This window comes from Molothrus aeneus, chromosome 8 (genome assembly GCF_037042795.1).
Source record: "Molothrus aeneus isolate 106 chromosome 8, BPBGC_Maene_1.0, whole genome shotgun sequence".
NCBI lineage: Eukaryota > Metazoa > Chordata > Aves > Passeriformes > Icteridae > Molothrus > Molothrus aeneus.
In genome coordinates this window covers 33355895-33371789 of record NC_089653.1, presented here as the reverse complement: position 1 = coordinate 33371789, position 15895 = coordinate 33355895, and the positions used below count along the sequence as shown (strand labels likewise).

Below are 15895 nucleotides of genomic sequence, written 5' to 3'. Positions count from 1 at the left end.
GATCATGAAATTCTGTTCTGAAAAGGCTCAGCTCATGTTGTGGGGGTTCCAGTCATTGGTTTCTCTGGGTCTGGACTGAAGGCACTTGAGAGGGCAGTTCATGTTCAGACTCAGGTGTTTGTTATTTCTTATCAGTAAAACAGTCTCACTACTGTGAGTTCAGCAGCTTTTCATGGAAGGCACAAAATGACCAACAATCTCTTGGTACAAGGCCTTTTAAGACTAAACTATCCAATTAAGAGCTGACACCTGGATTATTTCCCTTTTAACCCAATAACTGATCCCACAGAGCCCCCAGTGCAGACTTTTCTGCCCAATTACAAAATGCCACCCAAACCCATAGAGAAGAAGGAAGAAGAAGCATGGAGCAGAAACCCAGGAGGGCACCCTGGGCCCTCCATCTTGCTTCCTATCCACAACACACTAAAAATCCCAAAACCTCAATTTCTCACCCAGTGATCCACCTACACTGCTCTCTATAATCTATTTCACACTTTTGTGGATTCCAGTCTATCTTGAAGTCTGGGAAACTTTCTCCATGAATGAGGGTCAGAGTCAGTGCTGCCCTGGGGTCAGGGCACCCCAGAGCAGACACAGAAATATTCCCTGTGGTGCCCTGGGTTTCTCTATCATGTAAAGGTTTATTTATTCCTCCCCCAGCCTTCTCCATACCTCACATCTCCTCCTCCTGACACATTTATGCCTGATGCTTTCAGCTGATCTGACACTGCCAGGGCAACCTGGCCAAGGAGTCCAGCTGGGCTCTGGATTTTTTGTGTTCCTGAGCCTCCCTTTGTGCTGTGGCAGAGAGAAGGGTGAGCCCTGAGCTGCCTTGCTGGGCTCTTGGGGTGGGTTTCTCTTCACTTGTGCTGGGAGAGCTGCAGTAATGCAGGAATGGACATTTTCAAGGTGTTTGAAAATCTGGAATGCTGTCAGGTTGTCCAGCCAGGCTCTGCCACACCAGCAGGCTGCCCCAGCTCTGCCTCACACCATCCATCCTGCTGAGGATGCCAGGCTGCCCATATTGCAGGGATTTTTATATTTAATCCCTTTTTCTGGTGATTTTCCTTCCTCTACAACCTCTAATGCTTTACTGCACATGACTCTGGATCTCGCTCTCCCCACTGCCTGCACTTTGCACTTTTATTTCAAGCAGCTCCTCAAATTTCTCCCTGGACAAAAGCACATCATCTGCACAGTCCTGGAGTGCTCCATCCCTGAATCACACCTGCAGAGGCTTCTCTTAGGTCCTGCTGAGTCTCCAGGGCAGATCTATGACCCAGTAAATTAAAACCCCACAGTTTGAGGGCAGCAGTTGATTCCTCATAGGGCAGTGCAGTCCAAGAGCTCAATCCCTTTTGTTTCTGGTTAACACAGAGCAAAGTGCTTCAAATGTATTCAGTTTTTATCTTTTTGCCACCCCACTAACTGAGAGAAGGGATTGTTTCTTAGTAAAGCCCTGCTCCAGCATGTTGACCGTTCTCTTTTTAGGGTTCAGGCTGGATTTTGAGACTAATTTGGTATCAAGTGACTTGAACTGCATAATCTAATCAGAAATTAATCTGTTTAATCCCTTCAGGTTGTTCCACTAATACTTTACACCCCATACAAATGAATTTGCTGTTTTCCATGACCTGGAGCTAGGATAAGCAAGAGTTTGGAGGCAGGAAATTGTCCTTTCACAAGGTCAACTTGCTAAAAGCAGTGATTAGAAGAACAAATTCTTTCTTGTCCCAAATCTATGATGTAATAAGGCAAGAAGTGAAATGTGTCATGGCCTGTTAGCCATGCTGGATAATGCACATCAAGGCAGAAAGAGCTGGAAGCAGAATTTGGCACAAAAGTTTCTTTTACTCATTTATTTTGGGGTATTCTTTAAGAGGAACTGTGTCAGCCCATGGAAATTTAGTTTAATAGTATATATCATATGCATTAAGTGAAAAACCTTCTTCTGACAATGGTGGAAGTTTGCTGTTTTCTTGCTTCTTTTAAATGTTCTAATCTTGCAAGCAGCTGAAAGATAAACCTCATGTGTGACTGCTTACCTCTGAAAGAATACATGAAGATAGAAGCTTCAATAAAATCAAGTATTTATGGGATTGTTTTGCTACAGTTATGCAAAAAAGAATTTAAAAATTACAAAATCTGGACTTTATCATTTAGTAAAGGGATCATATGGGCTGCTCAGGAATGGAGCTGAGCATGAGCAGTTTTTATCCAGCAGCACTGAATGCAGTGATGGTCTGTGCTGGGGATCCCCTGCTACTTCAACAGTTAGAAGATGTGAGGAGGATAGTTCAGTCCATTTTATTGAAGTTTATATTCCATCCCTTTTCTGCCACTGAGAGCACTGTGATGATAGAGGGAGCTGGGAACAAATTCACTAAATCCCTCTGGAGCACACAGGGATGGACACAGCTCCTCAGCCATGTTCCTTTTGGAGCTGGAGATCACTAAAGGATCTCCAGGTTAAAATCTGCTCTTGCATTTTGATGTGTGCATTGATGCTTGAGGTGAGCATCCCAAAGGAATGAGGATTTATGTCTTCATCCCTTGCCTCCTCAGTAAGGCACAGAGACACTTTGGGTGAACACCAAGGTGAAAGTGTGGGATTGTTGCAGAAGAAATCCCACAATGGTTTGGGTTAGAAGGGACCTTAAATCTCATCCAGTGCCACCCCTGCCATGGCAGGGACACCTCCCACTGTCCCAGGTGCTCCCAGCCCTGTCCAGCCTGGCCTTGGGCACTGCCAGGGATCCAGGGGCAGCCCCAGCTGCTCTGGGAATTCCATCCCAGCCCCTCTCCACCCTTACAGAGAGGAAATTCTTCCTGATATCCAACCTAAATCTCTCTCTTCTCTTTGAGTTTAAATCTTGACACTTTAGGAAGAAGGAGCTATTTACTCTGCATGCTGTGTTTTCCTTGTTTCTATACCTGACCCTCCTTTGGGATAAATTCCCTCCTCTCCATGGACCTGACTCCTTTGTACAGCCTGGTGCTCATGTCCTGTGCTGGCATTTAAAATCCTTTCTGCAGCACCAGAGCAGATGAGCAGAGCTGTTGTAGTGACCTGGGGAGATATCCTGCCCTGAAGAAACCATAAAAATAAATGTTCTTTGCTCCTGTAGCTCATCTGCTGCAGGAATGTGAGAAAGTCAGGAGTTACAGAGCGACCCAGAGCTCATGGTGACACTTTCTGCAAGGTCACACTCATAAACCTAAGCAGCAGAGGTGGCTTCAAGAACATTAACTAACTCCAAGTTATCTTTTCATTCATGTTTTAAAAACCAGAAGAGAGATTCAGTGACAGCTTGTGCTGGAGCAGGTGCAGCTCATTTTCCTCTGCCTGCTGTTGTGTGATGTGAGGATCAGGTATTCCCCACCCAAACAGGAACTCCTGATGGATGTAGAAACCTGGACATAAACTCCTCAGCCCAGCAGCTCCTTTTCTAGGCTTGGGGAAGAGCTACAAATCACATCCCCTGCCTGCTCAGCTAAATTAACACTGCAGTTCACCCCAGCTGGGTGTGCTGTGTTTCCCAGAGAAATCTGAAAGAATAATCTGTTGTATTTGTGGGGCTCCCCAGATGAGGAAGGAATGATGAATCTTGACTCCATGTTCTCAGAAGGCCAATTTATTATTTTATGATACTATATTATATTAAAGAATGCTATACTAAACTATACTAAAGAATAGAGCAAGGATACAGACAGAAAGCTAAAAAGATAATAACAAAAACTTGTGACTCCTTCCAGAGTCTTGACACAGCTTGGCACTGATTGGCCAATGAGTCAAAACAATTCACATGAAACCAATGAAACAATCACCTGTGGGTAAACAATCTCCAACCACATTCCAAAGCAGCAAAACACAGGAGAAGCAAATCAGATAATTATTGTTTTCCTTTTTCTCTGAGGCTTCTCAGCTTCCCAGGAGCAAAATCCTGGGTGAAGGGATTTTTCCAGACAATATGAAAGGCACAGATCATTGTGGCAGTGAGGAGCTTGGTGCTTCTCTGTGCTGGTTGTACACAGCAAGGAACATCCCTCATTTCACTGTGCGAGGGTTCCTTGCACTCGCCGAGGCAGGTTAGTAAATCACTGCAGAGAGGGATTGCACTGCACCTTTTGAAAGAGCAAGAGGAAATTGTATTTTGGAGAGTAATTTGAACTTCACTCAGTGAAAGTAGCCTTTCATGAGGCTTTGGAGGGGAGGAGTTGGAGAGGAGCACTGGACCTGGATTTTCACGTAATTATGTGGACTCATTGCTGAGAAGTGAAGATATATTTAGTACCTTTTTCTCTGCCCTTGGAGCTGGGTGGATTCCTTGTGCTTGTAAAGCACAGGTTATTATTTCTCTGCCTCAGTAAGTGTTTTTGGCTGGTACAGAAGGGTGCAAGGCTGAGTTCATAATCAAAAACAAAGATCTGTGGGGCTCTTTGGGGAAGAAGCAGCAATTTAGGAACAAGCATATGTGTCCCAGAGTGGAGATGGGCCATCCTTCACTCTGGCAGCGTGGAGATACCTGTGGGAAAGGCACTGTCCAACTCTTGAGGATTTTCATCCATTATGAGCCCTGTCCTGCCTGTTTTTACAAGGGGGAAGGACTGGGCCAATTGATACAGTGTGGATCAGGGCTTGGAAAAGAAGCAGCTGAAAACAGGATTTGCAGCAGGGGGACAGAAGTTCTCCTAAGCTGCTGTGTCATGGACTTTCCAAAGCTCCTTTGGGTTGCAATCTTGCATTTCTGGCTTGCCCTCTTCTGTGAACTCCAAGTCCTGAGCTCTTCCATGGGGGGAGCCTCTCGATCCTCCCCCATGACCCACTCTGCTGCAATGCCCTTTCCTTCACTGCTTTATTCCTCTATATTTTGAAATGTTCTCTTCTAGGGAAAAAAAAAAAGACAGAACTCTGTCTTTGGACTGGTCCTGAATAGTAATTCCTCAGTCAAACATAACAGCATCCCAAATGAGGCTGGACAGCTGTTTCCCAAATATATCCCTGTACATATTCTATACACATCATAAAGCTGGGTTTGGGTTATTTGAAACGTTCTGCAGGCTCCCTGCCCCCTCCTGCAGTCAATGGCAAATGTTGTTCTCCCAACTCCACTTGTCACATTTTGTTCTGGAGAACAGGGAGGATATTGAGATATACTGGCTTCTCTCCTTGACTGCATTTCAATATGTATTTTGTATAATGAGGGCCCAAATCCTTCTGCCATTACTTATGCTTTAATCACACTGTGCTCTGCCCAGATTGCTTTAATCGCATTTGCATCAGCAGGAGCTGCTCTGTGATGAGCAATATTTCATCTGCAAACAGGGCAGACACATCTCAGGCACTTGAGGAGGAAGGAGCTGCCTGGCCAGGGTTTGTTGCAGCACAGCTCTCCACTGAGGGATGGTGCAGCATCCTGATTGGAGAAATAGATTTTCAGGAATTAGAAGGAACAAAGCTATTTTTATAGGTTGCTGGGTTTTTGTTTTGGTTTTTTTTTGTGATTATTATTATTTTTTTTATTGTGGCTTTTTTTGTTGTTGCTGTTTGGGGGTTTGTTTGGTTTTTTTTCATTTGTTTGGGTTTTTTTCTTTTTTTGGGGTTTTTTTGGTGGTTTTTCTGTTTTTTTTGTTGTTGTTGTTGTTTTGTTTTTAGTTTGGTTGGGTTGTTTTTTCTTTTTGTTTGGTTTTATTTTGGTTTTTTTTTTTGGTTTTTAGGGGTTTTTTTTTGGACCTGTCAAGTGTGATAGCTCCCTTTTAATTTTCTACTAAATGGCTTTTTGGCATGTGTTATCTGCTGAGAAACGCCCGGTGCAGAGCCATCATTTTGTACTTCAGCCATGACATTACTCTAGATGAGAACTGATAAGTTATATAGATATTACACCAATATATAAACCATGTGTGTTAGGAAGACAAGTTCAGTTTTGAAATATTTGCCTTAGCTATGCTTTTCACTTTCAATCTGTGCCAAACATGTGCTTGAATGACTGATGGAGTCATATGGTTCCCTGAATAAAGCACTTTATTGTGCTCAGACTTGGAGCCTTCCAACAGTTGTATTACAGAAGCTTGAAGATTAAGATGATCCAACTGCTTAGGGGGTATGTCCCACAAGGAACATTTTAGTTTTCCTTTTCTTGTCCCCCCCACTTCTCTATTTTTTGTCTTTCTCTGTGTCATCAGTTTGTTCAGCTGCTGGGGCAGTGACATTGACCACAGAGAGTTTGGTGCAGGAGAGCAGCAAAGTCACCTCCAGATTTCAGCTTTCCCTTCCGTGTCCACATTGAAATGCTGAACACATGACATATTCCAGGCATTTTATGGGATTTCTTGGGGGAGGGGGCAGAGGGCTGTTCCCTGTCACTGATTATTTCATCAGCAGAATCAGATTCAGGAAAGGAGTAACTGTGCATGAGCAAGTGATGACAGGAGGTAGATCTGAGAATTATAAACCCCAAATATTGAAAGCCATGTTTTTAATGCTGTTCAGTTAATGGGGATCAGGGAATCTCAACCCTCCATTCCTCATCCTGGAGCTGCCTGGTGATGCTGCAGAGCTCCATCTGCACAGACCTATCAAGCTGGAGGCAGGCTCTTTTTCCATTAGGAGCCAGAAGAACAGAAAATTAAATTCAGAAATGCATGGAGTCATCTTCCTACTGCCTCCTCTCAGGCTCATCAAAGACCTTTGCTGACTTTTCATGTTTGAAAAATTTTTGTACATGAGTTGTAATTTTTGCAGTGTGAGAAAAAAGGCAAAATTCCAGCTCAAGAAGATCCATGGAATTAGTTGCTTTCCAAGGGTTACTTGTGCTTAAATGCCTGAGGTCTTGGGTTTGGGAATTTGGGAGAAGGGAGAAAACAAGTAAAACTTTGTTTGTAGTTTTTCCTTTTTTTAAAATGGCTTATTTTCCAAGCAGGCCATGAAAGGACTAGTTTTCCTGGGTTTTGTAGAAATAATCAATGTACTTTTTAGAGGAGCAAAGGTTAGCTGGGAAAATAATTAATGATTTTGAACGAATAAAAACTTTACTGCAAGAGATAAGGGTTTTACTTATGCACAGTCACATCTTGCCCAGGCTTTTTGTGCTTATAAATAAAGGAGGGCAGAGTCTGGTGTTGTGCTGCCTTTTATGAGGGTGTGGAAGTGCTGGAAGTGGGATAATGGGAAGCACCTTATCAATGTGCTGATTTTTGTCCTTTCTTTTGAGAAGGGTGTCTGTGTCCTCAGCTGGTGGATGTAAAATTACATCAAAATTTTGATGTAAAATTTAAGCTGTTGCTTCTTTGACCCCGTGCAAGTCTCAGGGATGGCTTTGTTTAACCATTATGCACTGGAAATCTGGTACTGGTTTATTTTCTAGCATTTGCACATTTAGTATGAGATATAATTACAGTTTGTATATTTTTTTTCTATAGTAGTGCCCAGGGAGGTTGTGGATTCCCATCCCTGGAAGTGCCCAAGGCCAGGTTGGAGCAGCCTGGGGCAGGGGAAGGTTCCCTGTCCGTGGCAGGGATGGAATGGGCTGAGCTTTACGGCCCCTGCCAACCCAAACCACTCTGCAATTCTGTGATTTTATGAAGTACCAATTTGTTTCTCCTGTCTCAGGCACAACAGGCACCATTTTAGGTGGTTTCAGCCACATCTGTGCCTGGGTAATGTTTAACTTGGGTAATGTTTTGGCTTTTGCTGGAAGGTGGAGTGAAATAGAGGACTGGAATCACACATCCCCAGACCTTGGCCACAGAGTTGGATAATTGACACTTTTTTTTGGCATTATATGATTGACCCCTAATGTTGACAATTTCCATTTTAAGCAAGTTGGTTTTTCTTTTCTTTTTGCTTTCCTTGATGGACAAGAGCTGTCTGTGATCCTCTGTCCAATTCCATATTGGAATCCTACCCCACTTTATGTATAGGCACTTTATACTCCTGCCATCTCTAAATGTATCAGCACTGGCAAGAAAAATACCAAAAGGCATGGGGAGCTAAGGGACAATCATGGGTCCTGTCACCTTTGGTTTTCTACATTATATAAAATAATTCTTCTAGTTGCCTTCTTGTAATTCAGCCTTTCCACTTCCCTGCTCTCCCTGGCAGCCTCTCCAAGCCACCAGATCCAGGCTCAATTCATCTTTTGTGAGTGCAGGTGAGGAGAAATGCCCCCAGCATTCCAGATGTGCTTCTCACACCAGCTCTCAGGATTAACTTGGATCTCTGGTGCTCCCTGGAAACACCTCTTTTGAAGCAGCATTATCAGTGTTATTTATCCCCAGTACCATGTGTGGGTCATTCTGGTGTCACCTGCTTTGAAGAGCAGTGGTAGGAGCAGAAATCCTAATGATCCCTAAGGCTACAACTCTCCTGGGTTTAACCCCTTGCTCCAGCCTGCAAGTTATTGTGTTCTTTGTAATATTCCTGTCCTTCTCTGTGCAGTCATGTCTCACCTCTGAGCACTGGATTTCAGGAGGACTCTTGAGTAAGGGTTGCTGAGAAAAAGACCAACTGATCCCAATATCTTCTCTTACTGAACTGTGGTAAAATCCTTCCCTTGCCTGGTTGTGGGTGCTGTGTTTGTGGGAAGCTTCCAGTTCTTACCCTGTTTCATTTCCATAAATTTCCATAAACTTACCCTGTTTCACCTCCATAACTTCCTAAAGTTCTGAAGTTCACTTCCATCTTGAAGGACAAGGCTTGGTCCTCCCCTCTCAGTGTGTAAGTGTGGGATTCACATTCTCTGAACCTGAGAGAAGCAATGAGAGAAGCAGAGAAGAGAATGATCAAAACAGTCCTTATCTCATTGGCTGTGCCTGTGTTTGTGCACAAGTGGAATGCATTGTGGAAGATTGTTTACCTGAAGGAATTTGCTTGATTGGATTGGGCTGTGAGTGTTTTGTTTTCTTGACCAGTCTCTGAAAGCTGTTGGTCAGGAGACGGTCACAAATTTTGTTCAGTTGAGTGCTTGTGCAGTTTCAGTTTAGATGTAGTGTAATGTAGTGTAATATAGTATAATAAAGTAATTGATTAACCTTCTGATATCATGGAGTCCTCCTCATTATTCCTCCTGCCCGTTGGGGGCCCTGCTAATACAATTTGTAAGCTTGGGAGTTTTGGATTAAAAAATTCTGGTTGGAATTTTTCTGGAGGTGGCAGAAGAATGACCCCAAAGGAGAGAGAAGTCCCTGCTGGGGGGGATAAATCTCTTTACACCTGCTGGGCCCCCAGGCAGCAGTGCAGGCTCTGGGGGTGCCTCAGGAACTGGCCACAGCCCCAGTGAGGGAGAGCTGGGTGCAGCCAGGTGTAAATGCCTCCCTCCACACCCAGGTCATGGATGCCACAAACTGAGAGCTAAACTGAGGAAACTGAAGAAAATGAGGAGGGAAATGGATAAAGGATGTCCTTCCTGGCTTCCAGGGCATTGCCTGTGGCACGGAGCACTGCCATTAGCTGATTTCAGTTTGCAGAAAGATTACTCTGTTCCATTGTTCTTTCCAATCCAAAGATTATTCCAGTGCTTTGGGTGTTTTCCTGCAGAGAAAAACGAGGACAGGCTGTGACTTATGATTTAGAGTTGGTTTTTAGTAGGAAAGGTAACACAGGGATAATTTAATGTAATCTTTTTTTATTCCCCCACTTCTATAATTTTCATAGCTCAGCAGTAAGTGCAGGGGGGGACATGAGGGGTGTTTGGGGACAGTGTGAGGAGACAGAGCTCCAGTCTGGGATGGAAAAGGACACCCCACAGCATCACTGGGACTTTGGCTGGGCTGGGCTTTTGTGGGGCTCTGGGGCTGTGTCAGTCCTGGAGCACCTCGTGACTGATGGAATCCTGGAGCCTCTCCTGTGAGGACAGCCTGGGACACCTGGGGGGGCTCACCTGGACAGGAGCAGCTCCAGGGAGAGCTCAGAGCCCCTGCCAGGGCCTGAAGGGGCTCCAGGAGAGCTGGAGAGGGACTGGGGACAAGGCATGGAGGGACAGGACACAGGGAATGGCTGTAAGCTGAAAGTGGGTGGATTTAGATGGGATATTGGGAAGGGATTCTGGGCTGTGAGGGTGGGGAGGGGCTGGGATGGAATTCCCAGAGCAGCTGGGGCTGCCCCTGGATCCCTGGCAGTGCCCAAGGCCAGGCTGGACACTGGGCCTGGGAGCACCTGGGACAGTGGGAGGTGTCCCTGCCATGGCTGGGGTGGCCTGGGATGATTTGAAGTCCCTTCTCACCCAAACCATTGTGGGATTTTCTGGCCCATGTTATTCTGGGTACCCCTGTTGCTGTGTGGGATCAGAACAGGCCCATCCCCAAGGGAAGGAAGCTCAGCAGCACATTTGGCTCTTCTGTAAATTCTGTAAATTTACAGAAGAGAGATGTGTGTTAGAGATGGATGTTGTTTATAAACCAGCCCAGGTCTGACTCCTGTCCTGCTCTGTTCTGGGGGGCACTGGCAGCAGGGTTGGGCTGTGCATTGAGTGGGACATGCTCTATTTTCCTTGCACTTAATCCCATTTTATCCAGAGCTACTCAGCATTGGGTGTATTCACCTCTTTGTTTGTCATGAGCACAAATAAATGGCCCTGCCTCCCTAAAAGCTTATTAATTTTAAGTAAATGCAAATCTGGAGAGGGTCTGGGTTGTTTCAGGAGGCAGTGGCCGCTAAGCAAAGATGTCACTTTACATGCTCGGAGTTTATTTTGCACCCAGCTTGGAGGAACTGAAATAAAAAGCAAAAAGATGAAAACCATTCTTAACTCCTTTGCCAACAGGCCCTTGTATGATACTGTGCAAAGCAGAAAAGTTGTAGAAGTACATGGCAGATGAAAAATACTTAAGGCACACAAAAGTCACTGACAGGTAACATCTACTCATCTCACTATTTGTACAAAGTAGCTTTTATATTACTGGGGGGGGGAAAAAAGAGAATAAAGGGCGCTGCATCAGCTTGTGGGCTGCTTGTGGATCAAAAGCATTACCTTCAGTGCAGGCTGAAAATAGAAAACAGACACAACTTGTGAAGGTTTTCATGTGAAAAAGTGGGAGACGAGCTTGCGTCAGGAAGAGCTGGACAGAATTTCACTGAAATGGAAAATAAGTAGGTGAGTAAGGAGGTGCATGTGACACAAAAGATAGGAAACCTGGGTCTAATCTAACTTTCTGCTGTTGCAGATGGCCTGATTTTCTTCTCCTCTCGTGACACATTACCGAAATTTCAATTCTCTGATTTCAATTATTACACTATTTATACTGCTGTAGTTCCAGGAGTCCCTGTAGGGAAGAGGCCTCATTATTAATGGAACACAACTCTAATGGTTCAGCTTCAAAGAAACCCTCCTGAAAGTGGGGAAGGGAGGTGCAGAGTGGCAGAGAGGAAATTCCAGCAGGTCTGTGAGCATGAGGAGCTGCAGCCCTGGGAGCTGGGGGAGGTTTTTGGGCGATGCAAACCCTTCCTTGGTGCAGGTGTTGGGCCCATCCCACAGCTCCTCTCCTGGTGCCCCTGGGATGTTCTTTGGGAGGCTGGGTTTGTGCTCAGGGATGGGTCCCAGAACCAGCAGAGGGAAGCTGGGGATGGGTTTTGTTCAGATACTGTGCTGGGACTGGGTGAAGTGTCCCTGACTGGGATGGATTCCTTGGTGACTCCAACCCAGGTGAGGGCCAAAGGCTCTCCAGGGTACCAGGAACTATCCCACCTGTGTACCCACCTGCTTTTATCCCATTTCCCCCCAGGTTTCCTGCACTGTTTCTGCTTGATTTTTTTGGCCTGGCTCTCTCCTTATATTTTTTGTGGGGTTTTTTTCCTCCTGGTGTAGAATATTCCTCTCCCCATGTCCATGTGCCATTGCTCAGTGGCCTTTCAGAGCTCTCCTTCTCAGGATAAGTGTGGGTTGCTCTTCCAGGCTTCCCTTATTTTCTTATTTTCATAGATAAGATTATGATCCCTTATTTTCTGCCCCCTGTTCTTTGAATCAGGCTGCAGAAACCTATTTAAAGGATTTACCTATTTATCTTCCCCATCCTTTTTTTTTTTTTAATTTAAAGACTGGGTTAGAGTTTGTTTATCGGCTATACAGGTTTCTTTATTTTGCAGTCTTTCAGAAATGCACCCAGTCCATAAATATAATGAAATTTCATGAGAAAAACATTATTTGATATACAAAAGGCACCGTGCTGTGCTTATATCACACAGAGGGCAGCTGGGAGTTAAGCAAGTGCACAATGCATGTGCCCAAATTATCTCCAGAAAGAGGCCCAAAATTGGGCTGCACTGCTTCCTCTGCCTTCCACAGGAAGCTGTGATTTTTATCACACCCAATAATTTAAATAAAAACATTCAGATAAGCAGCCAAGTATCTGGCTCAGGGAAAGCAACTAGACAGAAATTGATCTTGTGTTTTATAAATGCTGTGGCTTCAGAAGATTTGCAAACCCTGAAGCTTGTCTGCTTTGTTTCCCCCCAAATAAATTATCTTTTCCAATAAAGATATAACTGCTGCCTATAAACCTGTCTTGATGTCTGTCTCCAGACTATCAACACTTCTGCACAATGAGCTTTTTCAGCAGATAAATAAGCACGTGTGGCAGATTAAATTTGCTCGTTGTAACCTTGCTTTGTTATGCACCACGAGCATCACTTCATTGGGATGGAAGAGAAGGAGGAGTGGCAAAACTGAACCACACTTTGTGTGGATTTTCCTCCCTTCTCCCGTTGTGTTTTTATAGCTGCTGCACTTCCAGAGCAGGCTATCTGTTTAGGGAATAACCCATCTGTGCAAAATGCTGATCCCCTCCCTTTTTTCTGCTGTTTTGGGTAATGCTGGGAAGTTCATGCTCTGCAGAATGGTCAGGGAAGGCCCATGGAGGAGTATCAGAGAGGCTTTGATGTTTCCTGAAATGACCATGGCAGCTCCATGGTGCAGACAGCACATCCATGGGAGGATAAGGATCCTCCAAGGGGCTCTGAAAACCTGGATCTCATGACACTTCCAGAATGCAAATCCTACAAAATAATAGAAGGGCCTGAGCCATTTAATCTGTGTGGTTGAGATTGCTCAAGTGGGCCAAGGAGAAAGGAGAGCAGGGCTGGAGCCAAACTTTTCTCATTTTGCTGAGATACGCTTCATAAATTCCTGTTCTGAGCAGGGAGCTTCCTGCCTGATAATGAGAATAAAGGCTTGGAGTTCTGTCTAGACCCTCCCAGGCTGATGAGATGGTGTCTCATGTGCCTCCCCAGGGGACAACCAAGTCTTGGGCCAGCTTTGGATCATCTCTTCTAAGGGCTGACACTGTGTCCTCCCAGCCCTCAGTCACTTGGGCTGCATTAAAGGGATGTAAGAACTCTGTATAACAAACAACTTTACTCTCTCCAATATATTTTATCTTTTTATCTTGTGAGGTAGGGTTTATTTTTGTTTGTTTTTTGGGGGGTTTTGGTTTGGTTTGGGTTTTTTTTTTGTTGTTTGTTTTTTTGGTGTGTTTTAGGTCAAGTGTGGTATTTTTAAAAACACATTGAAAAAGACCAGATTTTATTTCTGCTCACGTTGGCTTAGCCATAATGACAGCAAAGATGTTTTTAAGCTAATCCTAACAGTGATTAAATGGGGCTAATTCTGCTCAGAAAATGACTCTTCATCCTTCATGAGAGCATTAGGTGAGCACAGAGAGTGTGACAAACCCCAGCAGCGTTTTGACTGTCCTGTGGCACCTGGAGGCCATCCCTGTCTTCTCTTTGATTTATTCTCAGTTATTTTTCCAGCTCTTGTCCTGTGATATTGGTTTTAGGGCTCTGCCTGGACAGGCACCATGCCATTAATGTGTTTAGTGAGAGCAAAACCTCTTGCTAAATGCTGCATGCAAACAGCTTTTTGACCTGGTGGTATGAATGGAAGTCATCTGCCTGTGGAGAGTAGAGTGTTATTTCAATGAGTTTACATTCTCTTTCTCTTCCAGACCTTTTTTCCCCCACTAATGAGACTGTTCATCCTCTATGATGATATCCTTGCATCCTGATCTCCACTCTTAATGTGCAGTCTTTGCCTTCTGCTGCCACCATCTAATCCTCTCCAGCTCTTCCCCCTGAGCCCCTCTGATTTCACAGGTTCCCTCTGAAATTCCTGTGTGTTTTGACTCTGACATTACAAGTTTCGTGTTTAATCCTTTTCCTGAATGATTTCCTTTTGAATGTGCTGCCAAGTCCCTCAAGTACCAATGTTCCCCTTGCCAGATGCTCTTCCCAGCTAACCTGAAGTGCCTCTCCCTGTCCTTAGGTGAGAATGTGGGCAGCAAAGTGGAGTCCCCGAGGCTGCAGCTGTCCAAGGACCACTCCAAAGATTATGAGATAACAATTCCCTTCCTTCTGACTGGAGAGCAGTGGAGACCAGTGAATGGCATTTATTCAGAGGTCAGTCTTCATTTTGCCTATTTGTTTATTCTGAGGTGTGTAACAGTTTAAAGGCTGTTGGGGGAATTTAATGCACTTTCACCCTGCAGGTTATAAGAGTGTTTTTATATCGTTGTTGCCACGTGTCTGAAATTGCTGCTTATTTCATTTAAGGAATGGATAAGGGTTTTGGTTGAAATGATTACCTTTTTCCTGCAGAGATGCTTTCTTCTTTCTGATGGCAGAAATGAAAGTTTAAAGTGAAATAATAGCAATTTAATTGCTTGAGATTTTGTCATGCAACAGTAGAATGAAAATTAAGGAGGGGGGGAGGCAAGCACACCAAACAGGTTTGTTTGGTAAATACAGTCTGACAGCAAGGAATTTAGGGACCAGTGGAAATAATGGAATAAACCAGTGCTGGCTGCAGCCTGAGGCATTATCTGGGCTTAATTATCCCATGGGAGACCCCCAAATTCCATCCCTGTGCTGGATTGGGACTGAGGCTCTCCCTTCGCACTCTGCTTCCCCTTCCCTAACAAGGGCAGGATCTGCCCCTGGCTCTGGGATTGTTTCCCCCTCTTGACAGGCCCTGATAAGCTTTGCTCCTTTTTTCCCCCAGACGTTTGTGAATGATATAGGAAGCTGCACTTAGGAAAAAAAGGCTGGGTTTTATCTCCTTCTTGAAGTATGAGGACAGTTTGTTGTTTATTGTCACCAAATGTATCCTGGGAATCTCTTACCCAGCCTTTTAACTCAGATCTAGTTTGATTCCAGCTCACTTTTTATGTCATTCTTTAAATTATCTGAATGAGGAACGGAAAAAGTAAAGTTTTTAAATAGTTAAAAAAAAAAAAAAAGAGAGGTAGGAAAAAAACCAAGCAAAAACAATTCAAAAAGTCCAGAGAGCCAATTAGAAACAGCTTTTCTTGCTGGATTGGGAAAGAATTCCATGGAGAAATCCTGCTTGACTACTGCCACTGCTTGCAGGACGTGGCTTTGGATCACGTTGCTGATTGACACAAGTAGGTGTGAAAAGATATTCCCAAACAAGGGCTCTGACTTTCAAAAAAAGCTTGTCCAGATTAAAATTGTTCCTTCTTCTCCTCTGTCCCTTCCTAAATAGGAGAGAAGGGCCAGGCCCAGTTCTGAATCTGTGCAGTGATGAAAGGGATATCAGAGTGGGTGTAGAATGGCTTATCTTGGAGAGATAACACAGATGGCTTGGTCCTAGATGTATGTGCAACTCTATTTTTAGATTATTTAATTAGAAACAGGCATTCTCCATATAGAGAAAGGCCTTTTAGCTACTCACTGGAGCTCTCTGAGAGAGTTACAACCCAGCATCACTCTGTGAGTAATGATAATGTGATTTATATCGTTAATTTGTTTCCCAGAATTACTTTCAGTTTAAGATGAACACTAGAAAAGATTTGTGGCTTGGTAGAAAGATCCACGTGCTGTATCAGCACTTTTTTTTTTTCCCTTTGAATACTTCTTTTCCATGGAAACTTATAAATTAAA

The 15895-nt window shown here is 44.2% G+C and overlaps 1 protein-coding gene across 1 annotated transcript in view; it reads left to right on the top strand.

Annotated features, from left to right (window-relative positions):
• Nucleotides 1–15895, top strand: part of ADAM12 (ADAM metallopeptidase domain 12) — a 184193-nt gene that overhangs the window by 4141 nt on the left and 164157 nt on the right. Inside the window, exon 2 of the mRNA XM_066555175.1 lies at nucleotides 14259–14392. Coding sequence (XP_066411272.1) covers nucleotides 14259–14392 — 134 coding nt within the window. The remainder of the gene's footprint in view (nucleotides 1–14258; nucleotides 14393–15895) is intronic.